Source organism: Struthio camelus, chromosome W (genome assembly GCF_040807025.1).
Source record: "Struthio camelus isolate bStrCam1 chromosome W, bStrCam1.hap1, whole genome shotgun sequence".
NCBI classification, from domain to species: Eukaryota; Metazoa; Chordata; class Aves; order Struthioniformes; family Struthionidae; genus Struthio; species Struthio camelus.
The window spans coordinates 46,026,034-46,049,937 of NC_090981.1; the positions used below are offsets into that span (position 1 = coordinate 46,026,034).

At 35.7% G+C, this 23,904-nt stretch overlaps 1 protein-coding gene across 3 annotated transcripts in view; it reads left to right on the plus strand.

The window, feature by feature from the left end:
* The window catches only part of LOC138064344 (A disintegrin and metalloproteinase with thrombospondin motifs 6-like), a 164,204-nt gene that overhangs the window by 93,204 nt on the left and 47,096 nt on the right, over positions 1–23,904 (plus strand). For all 3 annotated transcript variants that reach the window (XM_068926397.1, XM_068926396.1, XM_068926395.1), the window contains 3 exons: positions 7,592–7,699; positions 12,363–12,508; positions 14,828–14,891. In XM_068926397.1, the coding sequence (XP_068782498.1) occupies positions 7,592–7,699; positions 12,363–12,508; positions 14,828–14,891 (318 nt within the window). The remainder of the gene's footprint in view (positions 1–7,591; positions 7,700–12,362; positions 12,509–14,827; positions 14,892–23,904) is intronic.

Sequence of the window (23,904 nt, forward strand, 5' to 3'; positions counted from 1 at the left end):
TAGCTTCTTCCTAAAGTCAATACATACTTTAAAGTATCTGACTGTCTTCAGTGCAGTGGGGGAGTTTGGGGTTATTAGAAGCCGTGCAAACAGTGCCAGTTCGAGTTCATTCATGTAGCTACAAGATATGCTACGTCTTTGCTAGGCTGACGCAGTGTGAATTCTCCTTTACTGGTTGTCAAGCATGTCTCAGTTCTTCTCTACTCTGTTTGTGTGCCAGTTCTCCTGATATCACAGAAACTTTCTCAATCTTTTTATTCAGGTGAGTGTAAGGAGAACTTTTTTCATTGACTCTTTCCTTCCTTAACCTCTTGAGCATCTGCTTACTAATAGGGCTGTTGGCTCTATCTGGGTTAACCTGGGAAAAAATTGAAGTCTTGACTTGGAATTTCTGTTTTATGAGTTTAAATAATATCTAGAATATGCTTGACTGTAACTTAGAGATTTTGTGGTTCAAAATAATGCTTTGCTTTAGAGCTGGTCCCCACATTCTTAGAACAGAGGCTAAAACCTCAGACATTTTAATAGCAGTTAATACATTATGCATATGGTTGATATTGCTCTGGTGCATTTTATGATCTTTGAAGCTGTTGGCTGCTAGCATGGGTTTCAGAGATAGTGCCTAACAATTCTTTGGCATATTTTGTTGCATTCTTTGCTTTTCAACCTGCAGTGGTATCAGTATATAATTTGAATAGATGCATAAGTGGACAAATTCTTTCCTTTGCGTACCTGACTACCTTCACTCAGATCAGCAGGAGCAATCTGTTCATATTTCACACTAGAGTTTAACACATCAGGTAATGTGTTTTAGCTGATGACAGGTAGCTCTCTTCTGTTGCCGGGTCTTATGTTTGCAATTAAGTTCTACGGCTAGTTTGCCAACTAAAATAGCTTTAAATTCAAAAGATCAGTTTATATACATGTCTTGTTAGTGCGTTTTGGAGAACAGATGAAGTTCAAGCTGTGAACTTTTCTGCTTATTACTGCTTATGAACAGGCAGAATGAGGATGTATTCTCACAATGAGGAGTCCCCCTACTGCCTTCAGTAGGTCCCATGCTTTTGTTGTCCCTGGGAAGCTTTTTATGAGTTATGGGGAATGCCCATAAGGCCAACTGCCATTAATGGAAAGTTACTGGGAAAGTGTTGACTACACAAATATACCTTCATTGCTTCATACCGTCACTGCTTCCTACTTTCAGAATAGTCTAACCAGATAGGTAGTGAGCTCAAATCCAGGACAATAAACAAATTTCTATACACAATTCTACAATATGTCTTCTAGGGCAAAATAGCCTGAAATTACAATTGACCCTTGTAATTAGGTGATGCAAATTTTAATGTTAGGGAATAGTACATTTTAATATAGTACATACTTTATAGAAACAGAATGATTACTGTTGCAGTAGCCTGAGCTGCCATTGCTTTCATGATACATTTATGCGATTTACTCCAGTTAAATAAAGGGAGGCATTTAATTTGACTTAGGGCTTTTAGGAAGGTGAAAGCAGATTCTGGAAGCCATTTTTCAAAAAGGAAAGAAAGGGAAAGCACTGGTCTATCTTCACCCCAAAAGTGCCAGTTCCCTTCTGTTCCCTCACCTTTTGATACTATGGATCATAGTGTGCATTCAGCTGAATCTGTACGTAATACTTCCTAACTCAATGAAAAGTAACTGCTTCCCCAGCTTCTTATCGCAGCTAAGTCTTTTTATACCTATTTTTTTTAGCAGAGCATAAGTAGTTCAATCAGAGATTGATTTATATTATGTTGCTCACAAAACGCTGTTAAAAGTTGTGTGGGCGAAGAGGGGAATTGACGATCCTGCCGTTGTGCTCTGTCATCTTTATCAGCCTCTCCAGCGTTCATTACTTTGTAAGGTCTTGCCTGTTGAGTGCAATACCTCCCATCACTATCATGCGGGCCTTTTGCATTTAGAATGATTAAATTTTCTGAGTTTCCTTCTATAAGGACTTGCATGATCATGCTGTTTGAAACACTTTCAGCTTTCTTCTTATAGTGAATTTTGTTCTCTCTCTCCCTCCCTCTCTCTCTCTTTCTCTCTTTTATTTTACTTTTTTGGTTAGATTTAGTATAGCCAAGGAAAATCCCAGAAGTTTTCCTCTATCTGAATCCTAAAGTGGTTTTACATCCTTTTTGTATCTTGATTCAATAAGTTCTCACAGAGCCGACACCATATACCAATTTCATACCACCATCCTTTCTTCTCTCCTACCATTGTCTTGTCTCTCTCTCTCTCTCTTTGCCTTCCTCTCTTTTGTGCTCTCTTTCTCTCTTTCCCTCTCTCTCTACCTCTTTCTTTTCCTTTCTCTCCCACCCCTCCTCGTGCATTGTCCCCCTCTCCTGCGCTCCTTCTCTCTCCCTTTTTAAAATGCACAGCAGAACATGCAGATGTTAAATGTAGATAACACAAAGGTACCTGGATCTTATAAAACTGTTTAAAAAGTAGGAGGGGAAGAGAGTGATCAAAGTGAGAGAAGTGCAGTAAGAATGGTAGGAACAACAATGACATTCTAGATACTGTTACGGGGTTTGGATAAAGATGGGATGTGTTGCATAGGTTTGAAAGGGAAGATACTACTTGTAGGTGAGTGACCTTGTGGGACTTCTCTAGTTTTCATAAGGTTCACATAAGCACCCAATATTTAGGAAAGTTTAATGGTAACATAATATGAATATATAACTTAAGAAGTATATTTCACGTTCCTTCAGCATGTTACGATTCATAACATGCTGCATCGCTTAATGAGCACTTGGTGGTGGAGCACTAAAATGGTAACTTTTGGGTGCTTATCTGAACTAAACCTGTCTTTGAACTTTCTGAAGTTCACCCATCACTATGATCACCCTTCTGGTTTTAAACTTGTTGCCATCAGTATTTCAGCAATGATGGTGAAAATATTCTAGGTAGATGCTTCTCAGATCTGAATTGTATATCACAATTTAAGTTAATTATTTTAATGCTCTATTCTGGCAAATGCTCATCAAGAGGTGCAGCATATTATGGTTCATACATGCTGAAGGAATGTAAATCCTGATTAAAATTTTTAAATTTTATGAAAAAAACCCTCCCAAATTGCCATAGTTTAATACATGTTGTAAATATATTTCCCATCTTAGTTTTTTAATATTATGGGCCAAACTGCTAACTTCTACTTGAGGCTTTTGTTAGTGTTTGAAACATTAAGAACAGCACAAGTGGGTATTTGCTCATATTACTGAGTTTGCATTGTGCTGTACTGTTACCATTTTATGATGATGATGGTATAGGATGCTTAGATGTTAAATAATTTGAAATGCCTATATGTAACTCTGCATGACACGACAGAAAGAGGCTCCATCATTGATAACACATAGGCAAAAAGAAGATAATTTGATTTGCTGTTTTTTTTCTCTAGATGGGTTCAGCTTTGTTTAATTTACTGCAAATACAAGCATCCGAATTCCAAACTGAAGTCATGGAGCCCTAAGATACACCGTTACAGGTTGTCATCTATCTTGTCTTGATCTTGTGAAAGGCCTCAGCTTCAGTTTATGTTTCTGGATTTTTAAAACACTTTCCCTTGTTTCCTTTAAAAATTAATAGTTACTAAATCCATACACTCACAGACTGACTTTGAGGTCATTGATAAATTTTCAGATTATTCTTCATTTTCTCAGTGTCAGTAAATTATTCACACAAACTTGATGTTGGAAAAGAATGTGGTAACCTCATCCTTTGTCCACCAGTGAAGGAAAGGCTGACCTAGAGAGTCACGTTATGTTGATTTGTGTGCCTGTGTGTGTGTGTGTGTGTGTGTGTGAGACAAGAAGCAGTATAGTTTCTAATAGTGGATCTGGACCTGACCTTTCCAGGGCAGTGCCTTGTGTGTTTTTCAGACTGGCTTATTAAAAACAGCTGCTTAGAGATGTTACTGATAGGATAGTGGTAATAAGAAAAAATCTTAAATCAGTAACTGTGAATGCAAGGTAGTATCAGGCGTAGGGTTGATCTGGAGAAGAGAAAGTTTTGTGCACCTTAATAAGAATTTCTCCAACTTTCCAAAATCACCTGAAAATAAAGGAGACATTCAGCTATACTAATACCTGGTACAATTCCATTTAATTTAATAGACGAACAGCACAGATGGATTTTCCACTTCTTTTTAGATACCTACCTTGTTTTCAAATAACTGTTAATGTTATTTTTCATTTCATGTACAGGGTGATGGAGAACATACTGCAAATTCTACTCTTTTCTTTTAAATGCAATACACTAGGGGAAAGTAAATTATCTTTTTAATAAGTGTGATTATATGTAAACGATATCGTAAGAATACATTTTTATTTTTTTTCGTTTTTAATATAAATTATTTCTACAAAATGATACGTTATACTATTTTGGTTAATAAATCCTCAGTGTTTCCCATAGTTTTCCATGAAGAAGTATTCTGTTGGTTTTAGGTTATTGTATGTCATCATTCTCAGACAGGACTCCTTTCTGATTTAAGCAGAGAATTTTGCTTAATAAATATTAGTAGTGTGATACAGCCCAGAGTAATTTTACATTACTTTCATTTTGTCTTCATGGATTTACTGTGGCAAACTCCTTCTGAAATTAATGACTGAATAAGGACTACCAAGCCATGTCAGTAATAATACCTAGTTTATATGTGCTGCTTTTAATCTTGTCTCCCAAAGGAATTCAGGAAGAAGGAAAAATATTTTTCTCGTTTTATGGAGTAGGGAGGTGAGCTGACTTGCCTAAAATCATCCTGTAAACAGATGGATGAATAAAAGTTTTAGAGTGCTATATCCACTAATTCACACAGTTTGGCTGATTCCAAGTCTGGAATTACGAAGTGTGGGAGACATTACTTAAGTGAATTTGGAGGAGTGTAGTGCAGCAAAGCAGCTTGAGTATACAAAAGAAACGTTTCCTATTGACAATAAATTGTTAAATACTCTCTTTTTGTTGGCAATGAAATGCATGCTTTAATTATTACTTCCCCTCTTACGTTAATGTATAAAATGATGTACTTCCATAGACAAATGAAAAGTGAAAATCTGTAAGTAAACCCTGGAACACGAATAAGAATTCTGGATTCAAATCACCCTGAAATATAAATGTTTTCAAATTCCATACTGTGATCCACATCTGGCTTTTTGCTTGTGTCTTTGTATTGGACTGATTGAAATCTTTATTACCCAAGGCGCTTGAATTTTGGGCTTTTCAGAGCATTGATCCAAATTTTGCAGTGTTAGAACAGTTATTAATTTAAACATTTGAACCTGATTAGATGCAAAATAAACAGTGTAGTCACAAATAGATTTTTATCAGTCTAACACTTTCAATTACAGTTTAACAATATAAGCCACATGTGAAGTAAATCAGCAAGAAAATTAGATTAAAAAAGTAAGAAGGACAGGATTATGATAAGAGCACCTTATATTGTGTTTGAAAGAAAGCAATTTCAGATTTTCGTTTTGAAATCAATGCTAGTTTGAAGTTTGGATTCTTGATTGATTTAGATCCCATTTTAATTTAGATCTGAATTTTGAAGCAACTTAATGATTGTAACATTTATAAATTTTAATTAGAGAGTTTTCAATTGTATTTTTGACGTCTTCTGTGCTTTCCCTGTTCTTTGTGATTTTCTAAGTCATATATTTATTTGTGAATGAGTCTCTTTGTGAAGAAGATGTCATCTGAGTGGCAAAAGTGTTTTACACGGAAGTTTAAATAAGTAAATATTTATACTGTTTCAGTGAAAAATAAGTTATAATTTGAAAAGTAAGGTGGGTTCTACATTGACTTCAGGTATGATTTTAGACGTGGCAATATTTCTCTGAAGAAGAGGGTCAGGAATGTCAATTAATTTAATACATGATTCTCTTAAGTTTTTGTAGAGCCATCCACCAAATGGGAGTTGGTGCATGATTTAGTATAATTAAATAACCTAGACTAAATTGTCAGAAATGGGATGGAAATTCCGGAAAGCCGCAGTGCTCATTCTTCCTCATTTCAGACCATTCTAGTATGGTGTGTCTTTTCATGGATTTTTTTTTTAAAAGAAATCTTACTTTTATCAATAACGCAACTAAATACACTGTTGCAATGTTGATGCTGATACAGTGCTCCCACTGATTTTAAACTCAGAGCAGAAGTCTACCTCTTGAATAATCACCATTGTTCAAAAAAGCTTGTACTGTTGAATTGTTACTGCAGCTATTAGTGAACGTGTTTAAACGCATTTCTATATGCAGTACAATGCAAGGAATGTGAATCTTAGGCTAAAACTTAAAGTTGCTACTGTTGAGATGCATAGAAGACACAGGCTAGGTGCAAGGTGCTCATTCATTTCCTCAGAGAAACAGTGAGTATTATTGTGGGGACCCAATAACTTTATTTTACTCACAGTGTCTTCTCCTTCTTGCTTTTTATGCAAAGGTTCAGCCACAGAATCTACACGAGAATCACTTGTAGGGTATGATTTCAAGCAGCCATTAAATAAAATGTAATGGTGGTGACTATCATAGCATGATTTTAAAGAGCTCTCTGAGTATGTGTCTTTCAAATTTCCAAAAATACTTTAAAAATAGAAAATATCTATAAGCAGGTTGTGAACTTCTTATTACAGATCTCAGAATAACATAACAAAGATTATCGTGCAAGTGAGTTGTTAAAACAACAAATAATCTCTGATTCCATTCTGCAAACATAGCCCAATCCAAGGGCAACTGAAGTGACTAGGAAGATTTCCAAAGTGTTCAGCCAGGTTTGGATCATGTCCCACATTACGAATTTCAATCCTAGATAGTTTTAATAATGAGCCTCTAATGTCAATAGAATTGGCTTAATTTAAATGAGAACTGTGCAAAAATAAGTGAGAAAATATTGTAGGGAAAGAGATTATTTGAAGAATTGTGCTTATGTAATACTGACAGTATAAGGAATTACGATAGTTCAATCATTTATGAAATATCACGTAAAATCTAAGAAGTCTAAAGGAAATATTTTAGTATGTAACTTAGTACAAAATGCACATGCTCTGTTTTAGGTGGTGTTACAGAAGAGGAGTGCAAGTAGTCTGAGCTCAGAAGCTTCTTGGTTTAATTAATGGAAACTAAATGTTGCTGTTTCATATTGCAGAATTAATAGTATCCTTTTACCATGGAATGCTGAGGCAGATAAGTACAGAAAGGGCGATGCTACAGCACATCTGAAGGCTGTTTGTAAAACAGCACTGAAATATACCAAGCACGTTATTAGCACTGTTCCAAAAAAAAAAAAAAAAAAAAAACCCACCTATGACAAAACACCACTTCCATGGAAGCTGCGAATAGCACGTTTTTATAGTCTACAATTTGATACTTCCAGATGGCTTTTGGCAGAATATTCTTAGGTAAAATATGATGGCTTTGAAATTGCTCCAAAGTGTTTTGCAACCCTCTATGCATTTATTTCTCCAGCCCCATTTCTTATTGTCTCTGTTCAAAACAAATTTGTATTTTCATGTATGTGTATGAGGACTGGAAACAATTTTAAGCTGGTAATCTGAACAACTTGCTTCTGCCTTCTTTCCTAGGAAGTGTGTAGAGAGCTCTGGTGCCTCAGCAAAAGTAACCGCTGTGTTACCAACAGCATTCCAGCAGCTGAGGGTACTCTTTGCCAAACAGGGAGCATTGAAAAGGGGGTGAGTACAAATAATTTATTGTTTGAAGACTACAGAGAGAAATAAAGAACTAGGAAATGCAATTCCTTATAAGCCCTTGTAGGAGTGCAGAAAAGATGTATTAGTTCAGAATACATTCACCGCCCAATGCCTAACCTCCTGGAGTCCTACAGAATTTATTTCATGTTTACTTTTTAAAAGTAATTTAATAAAACATTTGTCCTTACTGTAGAATTCTAAAGCCTGGCTTGAAAACAAACTAAAGTGCTTTATGTTTTTTGAGTAACTGTTGTTAAAACTGTATTGATTTCATCTTTGTTAAATTTTACAGCACTCTCCTGTAAAGGACTGTTATAACTCTAGATCTGTAATGGACTTCTGAAAATGGTGTGAGATATACCTAGAAATTGATATCTGTTATTTTGTTAGAAAATAAAAGGATCTTTATTCCTTCAGATTTAAGCAGAATTGCATATGCTTATAAAAAAAATTTTCTTAATAAAAAGGGTTTCTTAAAAACCCATATTTTTCAGGGACCATTCTGTTTTTGACTTTTATTCCTTTAATATTCAGTAGTATTTGCATAACTATTTAGCTTTAAAGGACTTTGATATGCAGTCTGATAAACTTACAGACTTAAGGTGTAAGTACAGAAAGTCAATGTTGGAATGGATAAGCTAACTTTTTTTTTCTTAAATAAAAGTTGTATGTATGTATATATATGTGTGTGCGTGTGTATATATGTATGTATGTATCTATCTGGACATGTGAATTTTGATTTTAAAAGGTTCAATGTATCTCAGTAGTTTAGGAAGGCGATCCGAAAATGATTTTCATATTAAGACGACTAGCAAAAAGGTGCTTCATAATTAGAAGGCAAAATCTATGCAGATTTTAAACAGGAAGGAGGGAACAAAAATATTCTACTCATTGATTTACAGGATATGTACCTGAAAAAAAGGAAATTCCATATGTCCATTTTTAAAATAAAACAATACCTTTTATGCAGATTTGTTCAAAGTGACAAGATGACAGGAACTTATTATATAAAGCAATTTCCAGTAACTCTCTTGAGAATTGCTACATCTGCCCTTGAGATTTACTGCTCCAGACTGGGTTTTTTTCCTAACAATGACTACTGTCATCTGTTCTCTGTTCTGACTCTTGCCATGCTAGCTGGGCTAGTTTCAACAAAGATTACAGTGCGTTTTGACTTGCAATCTGATGTTTAAATAAAGAGAATGAAAGCTTTTGGGCAGCTGTCACAGTTTATTAATCCTTGCTGACGGCTTCATTCAGGGCCCATGACCTAGTGCCATTCTGATGGCTTTTCCATGCTGAGTTTGGAAATATTGGTAAACCATGTGAAATAAATTCGTTGAAGGGGTCATTTAAAAAAAATGTAGTGCTTATAGTTAGCCAATAAAAATAGAGAGGCCTTCGCATTTTACCAAAACTGTTACCTTTTATTAGCGTAATAGAAAATGCTAGAGGCCTTATTCTTAAATCAACAGTCTAGGTTTATTTTGGAACCATCACTCCTTGTCATTGACAAGGAGCAATTTACCTCAATTGATGTTTTTTAAACCATGAGACTACAATGAACAAGTCAAGATGCTTTAAGACACTGTTGTTGTGTCCAGTTGCCACAGACTTAAATCACTTTACTCTATACAAAACATCTCTTCCAGTCATCAGTGTCTTATTTTATCATGAGATATTGGAAGTGAGCGAATTGGTATTGCTTTACAAAGGTAAACTGTCCGTGCCTTTAAACAGCAGAGAGTTGTATCTGTAAATTGGGACGTCAAAGGTTCTTGTAAATTAATAGTTACTGATAGCAGAAAAACCATAAAACACAAGTCCTTTCCAAATATGTAGTTCTCTTCACCACATGCTAAGGAGAAAATAATAGCTTACAATTCTATAACACTTTATTATTACAATAATAATAACATTTATATTGCAGTCACGCCTACTGGCCACAACCAAATTAGGCCCTATTTTGCTGGGCTTTGTCCAAATATATAATAAATGGAGCATTCCCTGCTCCAAAGGTCTAACAAGATCCCAGAGTACTTTATCATATTTGGAGGGCGAGTTTCTGCTTTTAGTTACACTGATGTAAGTTCTATGCAACTATTAATTCAGATTTGAACAAAAGTTGATGCAATGTGCATTAATATCTTAGAGTTAGGAGGGATTTCTGTAATTAAAATTGCGTAACACTTATATAAGCAACCGAACAGAAGGTCTTATAATAAACCTGCCAAACTTTAACTCTTTGGGTTGAAATTTTCCATAGTAGATGTCTGGCTAAGCCTGAAAGTTTTCAGTGTGTTCCGTAAAAGCTATGCAGCTGTTTCTGCGTACAAGGAAGAAGAATAGCATGTTGTTTTGCTACCAACAGAACCTGTACATCTGTTCCCTTTTGAAGCTTTATTACCTTCATGATTTGATGAAAGGGCTTACATGTTACCTGGGGTCTAAAAGGTTCCCCTTTTTCCTATTCCTATAATAATCCGTTCAAAAATTGAAGGAGGGGTAATATGGGAAGTACAAGAAGTAAATGTTTGGATGATAGAGATGGCAGAGTACAGGGATTTTATTCTGCTTTGTTTAATTGGTGGACTGCGTTATGTGCTATGCAGACATTCAATAACGGTCTAGTTTTAAGAGACGCTCCATATGAGGGGTACTTTGACAGATACCTGTTCATTGGCATAAATCTCACAGTTGGAAATGTAGTGGAACTGCAAGAAGAATAAACCCTCCCTATCTAAGTAGAACTCCATGAAAGTGTTTGTGTTGAGTTTATTCATTTGTTGTGCCTTTTTTTTTTTTTTTTTAAGAAAGGCAAGGCATTTTGAACTTGAAATTTAAATACTTTGCTTCCTATGTTTCTGTAGGCACACATGAATGTTACTTTTTATTCCTCTAACTGATAGAGGATGAGGTTTTATAAACAGAAATGTGCTGGATTGTAACAGCTGTCCTTTAAAACAGGTTCAGGTATAGCACGTACAGACAAACAAGAAGTCATGGAGGATAAAAATGTTTTGAGCAAAGAAACCATGATGAATGTGACTAGAAAAATAATACTAGAGGTTTCCCTTATGTTAATGTTAAATGATAGTATGTATTTGTATGCATAGCTACTTTGTATCTAGGTACACTTGTTCAGAATAAGCTACATAAGTTTATTATTAATACTGTGTTCTAATGTTCATTCTTTAGAGTTGTGCACTTAGACTGTTTTCTGTTTGACATGCTGGATGACCTAGAAGTGACTTGTTATTAAAAATGACATTTCTAATATAAAAATTGGAGATTTTTATTCATTTTCTTTGACTAACTCTGTGTAATCGTTGTTCATGTCAAACTGCTATTAATTTATTTTTTTTGAATAATAACTGAAGGTTAAATTCTGTTTTTAGTTGCTTTCATAAAAATCCGGAGTAATTCAGGTCAGTCTCAGTGACTGCATTTACACTATTTTTAGCTCTTCAGACCAAAACTCGTCGCATACATGCTGCTGGGACTGAGGCTTTAGGTGCGCCTTAGGACTCAAGAGAACAAAAAATTTGGCTTTGCTGTACCGACTAGTATAAACCCAGCACTGAGTCTGCTGGTAGTGCTTATGGGCTGGACAAGGACACGTCTACTTTTCCATGCCTTCTGTGCCTGTCTCACAGTGCATTTTGTCAAATTCATATGGCTGATTTTGGACACACAAATTGTCTCTAGGCTTCTTTCTGGAAAAGATCAATGTTGTGTCCGTTGTGAGACTCGTAGGCAGTTAAACAACGGATGCCCACCTTTTGGAAATGAAATATGCAGACCCAGGTCAGAGTAAACCTGTGGGCATGCTGTACTCTGTGGCCTAAGCCACTAATAATAGGATGGACGTAACTAGTAGAATTACTCTCGATTTTCAGTGGTATAATAGACGCCAGAATGTGATTGAAACTATGGACTCCAGGATTGTTTCGGAGTGGTTTAAAAAAAGATTTCTGACTTATGAAATGATAAACTTACTATAACACTCATCCACTCATATGAAGTGTCTGTGAATTTGCATGTCCAGTGTAAGCAACGGTATTACAAAGGTTCAGTTACTCCGTGGATAAAGTACACATACTCATAGATGTCCCCGAGCGAATGGCCAGTCGCTGTATAGCATGATTTTGTGTACCATGTCTAATGCTTTGCTGCTACTTTTATTGTCCGTAGTGTTAGTACAGATGAAGTATTGCAACAAATTCTTCTTCCATTGTAACCTCCTCCAGATTTACTTTTTAAAATATAAGGAAATTACTTTCTTAAAAACACTGGACTGGGGAATTCTTCATTTTGTGTAACAAAGCCTCTATGTGAATCGTAACTGGAGAAACATTAAGGAGGATGTGTGAAGAAGAAAGAAAATCTTTATTTTAAGCGTACTTAAACTTCTGATGTGTATTAGGGATTTATAATGCAGGATTTAGTGAAGACAATTAACAAATCACATATGCCTTCACCAATGTCTAAACATGGCTAGAAAAAGTAAAATACTAGTCTTGTTATCTATGCAGAGAATGCCAATGCCTATAATTGGTCATTGCTTGACCCTTACGCTTTTGTGTCCTGATAACTCTATTAGCCTGGAAGCTAATTTTGTGTTTTTTCTTGTGAAATCTTTCAGTGGTGTTATCAGGGAGAGTGCGTACCTTTTGGCACTTGGCCCCAGAGCGTAGATGGGGGTTGGGGCCCGTGGTCAATATGGGGAGAGTGCAGCAGGACCTGCGGGGGAGGAGTCTCCTCGTCTATAAGACACTGTGACAGTCCAGCGTAAGTAGCTAAAGTAAGCCAGAGCCAACAAAAAGACACGCTTGGAAATTATTCAAAACTGTGGTTTCACATGTTATCTGTAAAAATGTTTTGCTAAGATTTGTCTTCAAAATAGCAGACAGAAACAGCTACACAGAAGAAGCTCACTAGATATACTTTTAATATTTATTACTCTATCTCTTTCACGTGCATTATAAAGATAGCCAGATTTGTATTTGGAGTAACCGGAGAAGTTTTCCTTCTGAAACTTACTGTTCATGCAAGATATACTTGAATTATGCCTTAGATAGATTTCTTACTACTTAGTATATGTATTGTCTCTGATGCTTGCCTAGGGTATAAAATAATTATTGCCAGTTATATATTGATAAAGCTACACAGACTACTTCAGGATTTTGCATACAACTTTTTACATATAAAATGAAGTTAATATTACTGTGCATACAACACATTTATGCCCTATCACATCCAACGCTTAGCTGTGACTTCCCATTGACTCTTAAAACAATTCAGCTACTTCTCTCCCTGCCACTACTACCTCTTGGTCCATCTACTCTCAAGTGGGGCCAGCTTCTCCCCTACAACTTGGTCTATTTTGTGTATCCGTACTGGTCCTGTCATCTCTATCTGCTTCCCAATGTCCTGAACAGTGTTACAGAGAAGGTCTGTTGGGTAAGTGCTCACCTCTCTGTCATTAGTGCTTCTCAGATCAGGAATTCATATTTGCTTCCATTGCTGTTCTTAGTTGAATGAATCACTGCTTTTTTCTGTTGCTGCTTGCCCTGTTGCCTCATCACTGCTATAGGTCTTGGCGGAAGGCTATTTTTCATTAGTCCATGCTTTGTTCTAGTCATACGTCATACTGTCTGTTTCCATGCCCATTATTAATTTCAAAGACTACTTTCCTTCAAAACATCAAGTTTTTTTATTTCTTCCATGAAAATCATTCTGCAACTTTTGTAATTCCTTTCTTACCTTCTTCCCTCTGTACACTTAACGATCTTTGTTGCTTGTAGCCATGTTTTGCAAGCCCGTCTTGCTCTTCACTCTGCTAGACAAACACCATAATGTGACGTTACTGCTGTTTAAGGTGGTCTGTTCACATCCTAGCATTAGCAATAGCTACCAATCAAATCTGGCAAATACCACTAATTATTGAATGCATTCAAAAGCAAAAATTATCCATATGCATGGATAACATGGCAGACTGTGTTACTGTGAGAGCATAGTAAATTAAATACATTATTTTTTTCACGGCAATAAAATGAGTACAAATACTAGTTAAAAATCTGTTTGAAGCATCAGTAGTTTCCTAGGATTTTTTTAAACTATTCCTCTTTCCCTGCATTTCAGTGGTTATATTGAAAGATAATTGGATCCTAGTTGCTTAACAGTGTAGCAAGCAAGTGCAATTCTTTTTTTTTGTTTTTGTTTTTTTTAGTACATCTGCATTATGAAAAAATTTCCCTCAGTTCATTGAGTGTTTTAAGATAATGTTGTCTGGCTAAGTATCTGTAACATGCAGAAGAGTTTGGATTTTCATTTTTTTTTAATTGTAAATTCTTTTAGTCCTTTATTATAAAACAAAACAATGAGTGTTTTTCCCTTCCTGCTTTCAAGTTGTGATCAAAGACCTGGTGTATGGTTAATCTTCCATTTAAGTCAATGGTAATTCATTAATTGACCTCTATGGAAGATAGATAAGAATCTGGGAACTTTAAGGGCAAATTTTGGCTTAATCATACTAATAGAAACCCACTTACTCTGGAGTTCCTTCAGATTTAATGCTGTGCAATTTAAATCAAAATCGGTTTCTTGAACTAGAAAATGCAATCTTTGCTACTTACTCCAGGAATTTAGTAGGCAGTGTTTCTACATTTTGTTATATTTTCAAGTGTAATATGAGGAGATTAAAAAAAAAAAAGATTGTTTACACATGTTTCGTTCTGCTTTAATAAAGCAAGGAAATAATTAAAAACAATACATTTTTGGTACATTTGAAAAGTAATTGCATAGTTTCAGATTTATTCAAATAAATATTATGTGAGTGAAGATGTTTAGGTGTTCAGCCCTGTTCTGCACCTGTTCCAATTCAAGCCAATTCTAAAATACTCCTTTAATAAAATGTTTGAAAATCTCACCTTGAAACTTCATAGGGAAGTTTTGTACATTTATTGTACATTTGTGCACATTTATTTTTATTTGTTATATAATATATAAATATTTCTCATGAACTTGTTTTTATGCTAATAATATATAAACACATCTCATGAACTTGTATTTTTACTGATACAACACATAAAACACATGTTTTTGCAGGCCTTCAGGAGGAGGAATATATTGTCTTGGAGAAAGGAAACGGTATCGCTCCTGTAATACTGATGTAAGTAAATTATGTTTCACTATCAAAGTATAGTCAACTTGTCTGTTTTTCTTTTTGGCATCAATGGATGCATTTATTTGCAGTTCGGAAAAGGATTTGTGAAAGCTGTGAATTTTGCATTTTATTGGCAAATTGTCCTGTTGGGCACCTCTTTATTGCAGGCTCCCTACATGTTGTTGCATATCAGAGTCCCTGTCTCAATGTTATGCCCAACTGCAGGCTTCACATTAAGGCCGAGAAGGAGTTCAGCTTCGGCATCCGTGTTTAAGGTGAACAAAGATCATACGAGTTCCCATTCTGCATCAGACCAAAAGTCTGTCTAACCTGGTATCTTGTGTCCCAGCCATGGTTTATTGCAGGTGCTTAGGGAAAAACTGTAAAACGTATGTGAGCCAAGGCGTGATTTTTCTAAGGGTACAGCTTATATAAGCTTCCAGAAACTAGATGTTTAAACACTTCTTAAGCGTGGCATTTATATCTGTACCATCCTGTCATCTGTACCACTGTATCTGGACCCAACCTCCCTCTTACCCATCTTTTATACCTTTATAACTTCCAATGTTAATATGTTATACTCTTAAGCAATATGATTACTCTTAAGCAATCTGTGAAATGTACTACTTTGATGTGTTTTAAACCTGCTACTTTGCCATCGGGTATCCATTGTGTTACCAGAATGATCGTGCAGTTTCATTTTAGAGCCCAGCCCATCAAATAAAGACCTGCTACTGAGATGAATGGAGCAGTGTAGACTGCCACATACATACAATTGAATTATGAACCAAAATTATAAATTCAAAAAAGTTAAAAATTGAACCAGACAAAACTATTAGACGATAAAGAATTTCACTAGTAGGTTTTCAAGTCAGCTGTAGCACAAACTTTTTTTTATCTTCAGATCTGTTTAAGTTTCCTTCTAAAAACAAGAAAGTTCATAACAGTGAGAAAGTTGGTGTACACAGCTGCATTGTGTTTCAGCTGTTTATCTTTTGATACAGTTCAGAAAAAACAGTTCTTAAAAACAGAAGATATTTGCAGGGAACCAAAACATTAACTGCTAAAGATAGTTATGAATTATTGTAAGTATTAGTTCTGCAAACTTCCCTGTGGATGTTACTCTCATTGTTAGAAAGTATTACAAATTTCCAAATTGAAAAATACTTTCCTGCTCCTAGTGACAGCTGCTGTGTTCACACAGCCAAGAAGTGCGTTAGGCCTTTTTGCCACAGTGTTGTAAGAGAAACTCATGCTGACCTGCTTGTCCAGTGTGAGCTATAAAACTTTCCCAGTCATGCTACCTTCCAAATTTCAGTGTACTATTCTGTAACTCTGATAATCTTTCCTCTTTCCTAGATGTATATCTCTGTGTTTGACTGTCTTTCTGCAATTTTCATTTATGTGAATCCAGTGTACCAGGGGATACTGTATAACTAACTTACCTTCATCTTCATTTTCACTCAGCCAGTCTATGAGTAATATGGAAAATGTTTTAAGCAATAATTTTATTTATTGTTTCAATTCACAAATGAAGCTATTGAATAACATTGAACCTATTTCTCATCCTTACGGGTAATATGAAATTCACCTTTAAATTCACCAACTAAATGATGATTTCTGATTGACTTCTATCCTTTGAAATCTGTCAGTTAGTCAATATTAATGTATGCTTTACTAAACAAGTACAAGGTTGATTCTGTTCTTTTATTCAGGGTGTTTTGCATTACTAAGTGAAGTGGCTTATAATAATCTAAGCGTATCCATTGTCCTTGTAATTTCACCAGGAAGTGTAAAAAGTTTAAGTTGATAACATCTATTCTTGTACGAAGTACTGACTTGTGTAACTTACTTACCTTTCTTTTAAACATGTATCAGTGAAGTCTTTACCAACTTTTCCTGTTAATTTGGGATGAATATCAGGTAAACTGTAACTTACAATATTGGAGTTGTCCTTTTCAAATAATGCACTTTTTCATTATCATGATTTCCATTTGCATGCATAAGCTAAGACTTGTTTAAAAATTCACACTGACGGATCAGAGACCTCCTTCCTTAACCTTTTCAGAAATCTTGAGCGCTAGTTGTCCAGGCCGTCTTATTTGAAAAGGTTTATCTCCAATAGATGCTATTTAGCATCTGCCACGGTAACTAGTACACAAGAAAATTTACCTAATACATAATCCTGCTGCCTCACAAATACAGAACAATTTTTTAATGCTTGGTTGTTATTAACGGTTGTACCATATCCACCTAGTGATATTGCTGCACTGTTGCTAGGATTTCTTTTATTCTTATCATAATTTATTCCCTACTCTCAGACACTTACTTTTCAGACATGATTTTCTTCCCAGTCTATTTTGCTTCCCATACTCTCTCTCTAGTTTTTCCTTATTACTGAGACAAAGCTCGTGGGATTGCAGAAGTATTTAGAAGGTACCTGAGAAAGCCATTTAAGCTATTCCATGGCTCAAAGGCAAGATCAATTGTTGTTAAACCATTCTCACCTGATGGTTCAGCAGCTGTCTGCTCTGTTTCTAAATACCTCCAGTGATGCAGGTTTCACTGTATTAGGTGAACTATTCCAAACCTTAAATGTCCTTAAATTGTTAGGACGGTTTTCCTAAAATATAGCATGAATTTTCCCTTTGTTTAAGGCTGTTACTTATTCTGTCTCCATTGGCATATAGAAGAGAGCTGATCATATTCCCTCTATGGCACCCTTTCACATGTTTGTAGACCCCCTATCATGACTCTTCGCAGTCATCTTTCCACTAGACTAGCAGCTGTATTTCCTGCAGTCTCTCATTAATCCCATTTGGGGTCCCACTAATGCACATCTTTTTGAAGTGGGATACCTGAATCTGGGCACAGTACTTTAGCTGTCAGAACTAAGTAGCAAGGGAGGATCATGTCATCTTAGTGAAGAGATTCTGTTTATACATTTCAGTATTGTGTTTGCTTTTCTTAAAACAGGGACAATATTTATTCAGTTTGTGTTGCTCCATAATGTCCAAATCGTTTTCTAAAGAACTGCTCTTTAGCAAGTCATTCCTCATCTTGTACTTGTATAGCTGATTGTTCCTATCTAAGTGTAGTAGTTTGTCTTTATTGAACTGCATCCATTGGTTTATTTCAAAGCACTGCTCCAGTGTGTCAGAAACTTTTAAAATTGTAGTGTGGTATTCCAAAGCACTTGCTTCTCAGGTTTCAATCAATAATTTAAATAAGACATTGGAAAGGAAACTTGCATTTCATTTCAAAACAAATATTGAACAGTAGGCTGAGTAAGACCAGACAGTGTGGAAATGCCGTTGTTATGGTTTTACTGTGAACCATTTTTTTAGCGTACTTTTTGGGTATGGTTTTTCAGTGCATAAACATACTGTGACTCAAAGAACTTTAAATTTACTATCTTAATGGTTATAATGATTGTAATCCGTTTCTTTTGTAGTAATTTTTAGGGTTCTAAATAAATAAGAATTGCTGAGACAAGTAGATTTTATTTCAAGATTTATGATGGTCCTTATTGCTTGACATTTTTAATGGAATGGTATGTTTGATTAATGTAAGCGTTAAGAGCCTGCAGAGCTGTCGTTTTTTAGAAAAATGTGTTATTTGTACATCTCTTCTGTTGAGGTTTTTTTTTTTTTTTTGCAGTGTCAACATTCATTGCCCATCTGTAATTTTAAAAGTAGCACTCCCTAAAGCTCCTACTATTCATAAACAAAAAACCCCTTCATTTTGACTTCATTTTTCTTTCAGAGATGAGTTAGTTATGTTGCCCTTTCTTATGACCATTTTCATTCTTTGGAAACAGCACACACACACTCCTACTAGGCATAATTCTCATCAAAGACTTTCAAAGCCATATATGACTTCTTAATTCAAAAGGCATCTGCTAATGGAAACATTGAGATCAGCAGAAAAGAACATTAGCTAATGAGTTCTGGAAACAAAAGGGTAGTAGAAAGAACACACTCATCAGAAACTTCTTTTTTAACACCAACCACTCTGACTCTTACAAAAATATACGTATTTTTCCAACCAAAGTACTTTTATTAAAAAAATGCTAATAGAATTGCAAGGCACATAAAAACTTAAAGTAATTTATTGTCTGATTAAAGTATATATAGGATGTGAAGCTTAATCTGGTGTACATCTAAAACAGTAAGAGTCTCCTAACTTTTTTAATAACAATGAAAAAGGTTCTGTGCATGCTTTATTCATATAAAAGTATGTATGTATGTATACATACCTTCAGAGGATTCCTTTTCTTATGCCTTTTCTCTCAACAAAACGTGGGCCAGTTATTTTTGTTACTTCCTTCCTTTATGCATACACTCACAGACACTGTTCATTGCTTTCATAATTCTTAACATTTTCAAGACTATTTTTTCTGATTGCATTCCTGTGAGGACCTACCTGTTGGAACAGTATCTGAATCTCAGCTCTCACCCTTCTGGCTGTGTTTCTTATTCTCTGCGATGCACAATGTAGTCCTTTGTTGAGAAGAAACCTGATGACTTCAGTTACTGAACTCTGCCTGCCTTGAAGCTCTGGGATGCATAGTTTTTTATGAGATCAGGTGTTTAGTGTTATGTCAACGTTGATTCAGTGATTTGTCAACACTCTTTAAACTATTTTTGCTTCCAGCTTAAAAATTTTGATACTCTTTTTAAATTCACTCAAAATTTTAATCGTTTCATCATGTTCTACTCAGGACCTTCTTCAGACCAGATTATAAACTGCTAAACATTTGTTAGGGTCCTACCTCATGTTTTCCAGTCTCCTAATAGTTTGGAAACGCGAGCAGACTGTTGCTTCACAGGAGTTATCCATATGCATACTGTACCCTGTGCAGAGTGAGAAATAATTTACCCAATAAAGAGAAGCAATTATTGCCCATTTACTTTGGGGGAAGAGTACACAGGGAGTCAGTACCCAAGAGCTGGCATTTTGTAAATGTGTATTGTAGCTTGCCTTGCGTTAACCTGTTTCTATTTCTATACCTGTTGTTTGTGAATGCATTTCTTGAGGACGTCACCTTTAGGCTTACTTCCTCTAGAGTAGTAGCAAGGTACTCAAAAAGATAGGAAATAAAAATATGGAACAGAAAAATTTCTTTAAGGTGTAGGCTGTGTTTTATACTTCAGACTACAGAATGTTGCAGGCGTCAGGCTATCAGTCTTCAAGAGGACGTCTGAAGACTTTACTAAATCAAGCCAGAAGTGGGATTCAAACTGATGGTTCAGAGTGTTCGAATTAGTGATTCAGAGGAAGAGGAAGATCCTGAGATGAGTGCTAGCGCTTGTCAGTATTCATTGAGAGGACATGGCTGCTAAAATTGGTTTTTTTTTTTTTTTTTTTTTTGGTAACAAAGATGATGAAATCTGCCTACAGATTAATAGATTTGCCTTGTTAGAGCCAAAGATGTTGGGTTATGTAAAGGCTTTGATATCATTAGTGTATGAAACCGGTTTAACTGTGCTCACAATATGGGAAACAAGGATTTAATCTGCAGGACTACAGAACACAAGAAAAATACTGAGAAAGCAGGAACACTGCCACACCGCTATCTACAGTACTTTCTCTGACTATTTATTGAGAACTCCAGGTTTGTTCTTACCTACTCAAGTACAGCATTTCAAGACATATTCAGAGTTCTAACTGGTATTAATATATGATGTCTAAGTTATATTCAGTCATTTCAGTTTGTAACTAAGTTAGTCCTGGAAATGACAGTGCCAGCATTAATTCATGATCTGCCAATAAAGGTCCGAAGTGAAAGAGTAAGAGTAGTGCAGTAAGACTTTCAGAATCAACATGACATTCAATATCAGAGCCTTTGGCCTCATTATTAATAAGGACCTTTTTGTGAGGGAGTCCCTTCTAGGACAGTCTCATCATACTTACCTAAGTATCATGAAGGGTCTGGCCTGTGCCAGTTATGCCAGAAGCAGGCTAGAATATCTACTGTGAAAGACTTTTCAATCTCTTTCTTATCCCAGGTGGCTGATAAGAGGTTTCTTCCAGTAGCATTTTCTCCCATTCTGTTACTGTTTCATCGTCCACACAGCCTAGAAGGAACTAGGAACTATAAGTCAAACTGATAACGCTTGCATTCTGTGCTGCCTTTAGATACCACAGTGGTTGTAGAGTTTTCCAGACATTTTTTTTAATGCTGTGGCCAAAATTCTTCCCCTGTAGCATAGTCACGTACGTAAGGGCACATGACTTATGTCAGCATCATGGTTGTGTCTTAGATACAAATGATAGTTTGAGTAGGTGAAGATGGCCTGTCAAGTATGATGAAGGGACATAAAATCTTGGTGACCAAATTACAGATTTTACATCATCTTTTTCTGGGTTTTATTTTCCACTTTACCCTCTCTTTTAGGGAAGGGAGTAGAAGCATTGCATTCCTACAAATTATTAATTCTTCTATAGGTAGTATTTGCAGGTCATACAGCGATGTAGTGATTATTAGAAAAAAATAAGAGTTTGACAGGCTTTCAAGCAGTCTCCTAATGAGACATCTTATTCTCCCTGCAAACTTTGCTGAAGCAATACTTGGCTTTAGAAAGTTACGTTACACCTAAGCTCTCAGCGCTGAAGGACATTCAAAACAAAAGCAACCCAAACTATTTCCTCAAGTTTTCTTCTTTTTTTTTGTCCTTCCTTCTTCGGTAATTTGGCTAACTGAGAGCGTTGGTTTTTAGCCTTTGTTTCAATAGGAAACAAAATATTTCCAAGGAAAAAGGTTAAGAAAATAAATACTGCAGTGTGCCACAACAGCAGCCTTCCCACCATCTATCTTGCGCAGTTGCAGTGATGAACCTCTTCAATGGCAGCAACTGTTTCTACAACTTGAAAAGCAAGACTTTTACTGGTTCCAGTAAGCTGGAGGTTAGGATTGTTACTCCAGAGGAGTTTGGACTGTTAGATCCTAACACTGATCATTCAGATCAGCACTTTCTCACACTGTGGAAACCAACAATTACTCTTTGCATATGTGGTGCATTCAGGAGAGGGGTTGCTTAAGCCCTGTTTGTCAGTGGATGAATCGTTGGAAATCTGATTTCCTATACCATCCCTCTTCTCTTTGAAAGCTGTTATCTCAGTGGCAACCTGAGAAAAGTAGGAAATTCTGGATGCAGAGATCCGGTGCAGGAGCCCCCACCCTTGCTGTGTATAGTTTCTTCAGAGTGGAGCATTCGTTCAGCAGCTGTATGTTCTGTCCAAGCGTGGAGGATGTGTAGCTTTGCTCCCACCATCGCTTTATCCGTTCCCTGGTGTGGCCAGCCTTGCCTGCTGCTCTTGTCAGCAGCAGGATTCCAGGCTGAGCACATCTGTGTGTAGCTGGTGTTGTGTCAGACCGCTAGAGTTGTCTTTAAGAAAGAAAGAGGAGATAAACCATGATTTTAAGCAGTTTAAATTGTGGCACAAACTGAGTGATATTTAACAGAGTGAAGGAAATACTCTGCTTCACCTGCCTCAAAACACATCCAAGAGCGCCATCAAACAAGAGAAGTAAGACTACATCTCAAAGATCAGATCACAATAATTTTTTTAACAATATAAATATGAAAGTCATGATCCTTCTTTACTGATCTTTATATTTTATTGTGTTGTCCTAATGTAACTACTTCAAAAAAGGTTTTGGTGATTTTTTTGAGGTGTCCTGGTGGTTTAATTAACTTGTAATGGTAGCTTCTTGCAGTTTAAATACCAGCCTTGTAAATCAGTATCTAAGTTTTCAGCATTGAAGAATAGGATGTAGAGACCAGTATTAGAGAGATTTAGACTTGAGTTTAGAGGTAGGTCCTTCTCCTCCTTGGAGAATATGCTGCAGAAAGGCGAATCTAATGGGTGATACCAGTTCAAAAAAGCAAATTTACAGTAGTATATTTTACTTTTTCAAAAATTATGTTATTTACTGGTAGTTATGTTTTATTCTCACTACTTAATATTTTTAATTCTACAATCCTTCAGATCATAGTAACAGTGCCATTGCTTACTGGTAATCATATTCAAAATGTATTTTTAATTAGAAAGAAGAGTGTTTTATAGGGAAAATTTTAAATTGCAAGACTGTCTAATGTCCATTGTTTTTGTTTATATTACACCAGATGTACAACTGGAGAAAATTTCTGTAGTTTCTGAATCATAGTGCAATGGGCTGGCTGTGATAGCAACTTGATTAATATACACTGAGAATTAAAATTATTATGTTAATATTTGCATCATGCAGTAAATTTTTACTGTGCGTGTTTATACAGACCCTTTCACTTGAATGCACTTCAAATTCCTGAACAGCACTAACTGGCTTAGATGCGTAGGCAGACTAGTAAAAGTGCCATGAAATGACTCCTCTGTTGCTCATAAAATAGTAATATTAACAACTACAATTTCTTTCAGACAAGTTTTCTCACTTTTAGTCTAAAAATGATTTTAATCTGTGTTTCAAATACTTAAATCTGGTGAAACTTGCAGTTACAACAGCTACTTAAACATTGATTGCAATGTTTAATAAGCTGTTTGAATACTGTGTGTATTCAAGGTTAGTTGCTATTACTACTTTGAAACTAAACCTTGCAGATGAAAAATGTGAAAAATAGCAGAGAATTCAATTTCTTCTGTAATTCTTTTCTGAGATGCATCTCATTTATGTCTACCTGTATTCCAAACAAGGAAGCTACCTTCCAGATTCGTAATTGGTGATGAGAAGTAGTGAAAATTAAAAGCAACTTTGATTTCTTTACCTTTGGAGACTGCCAAGAATCAGGACCAAATGTCATCTCTAGTCTCATTCTCAGCCTCAAACGATGCTTTTTTCAAAGCTACATGTAAATAAAGGTTTACAGCAGGCTGCAGCTCTCTGAAGAGTGTTTTAATTTTGATTATTCATGTGTTAAAAACAGATCTCAGTACAGCTGTAACAACTGAGCCTAGAACTCTTACCGAAATGATTTTGTGTTTTAATTTTTCAGCTGTTTTTTCTGTGTGTTTATAAGAA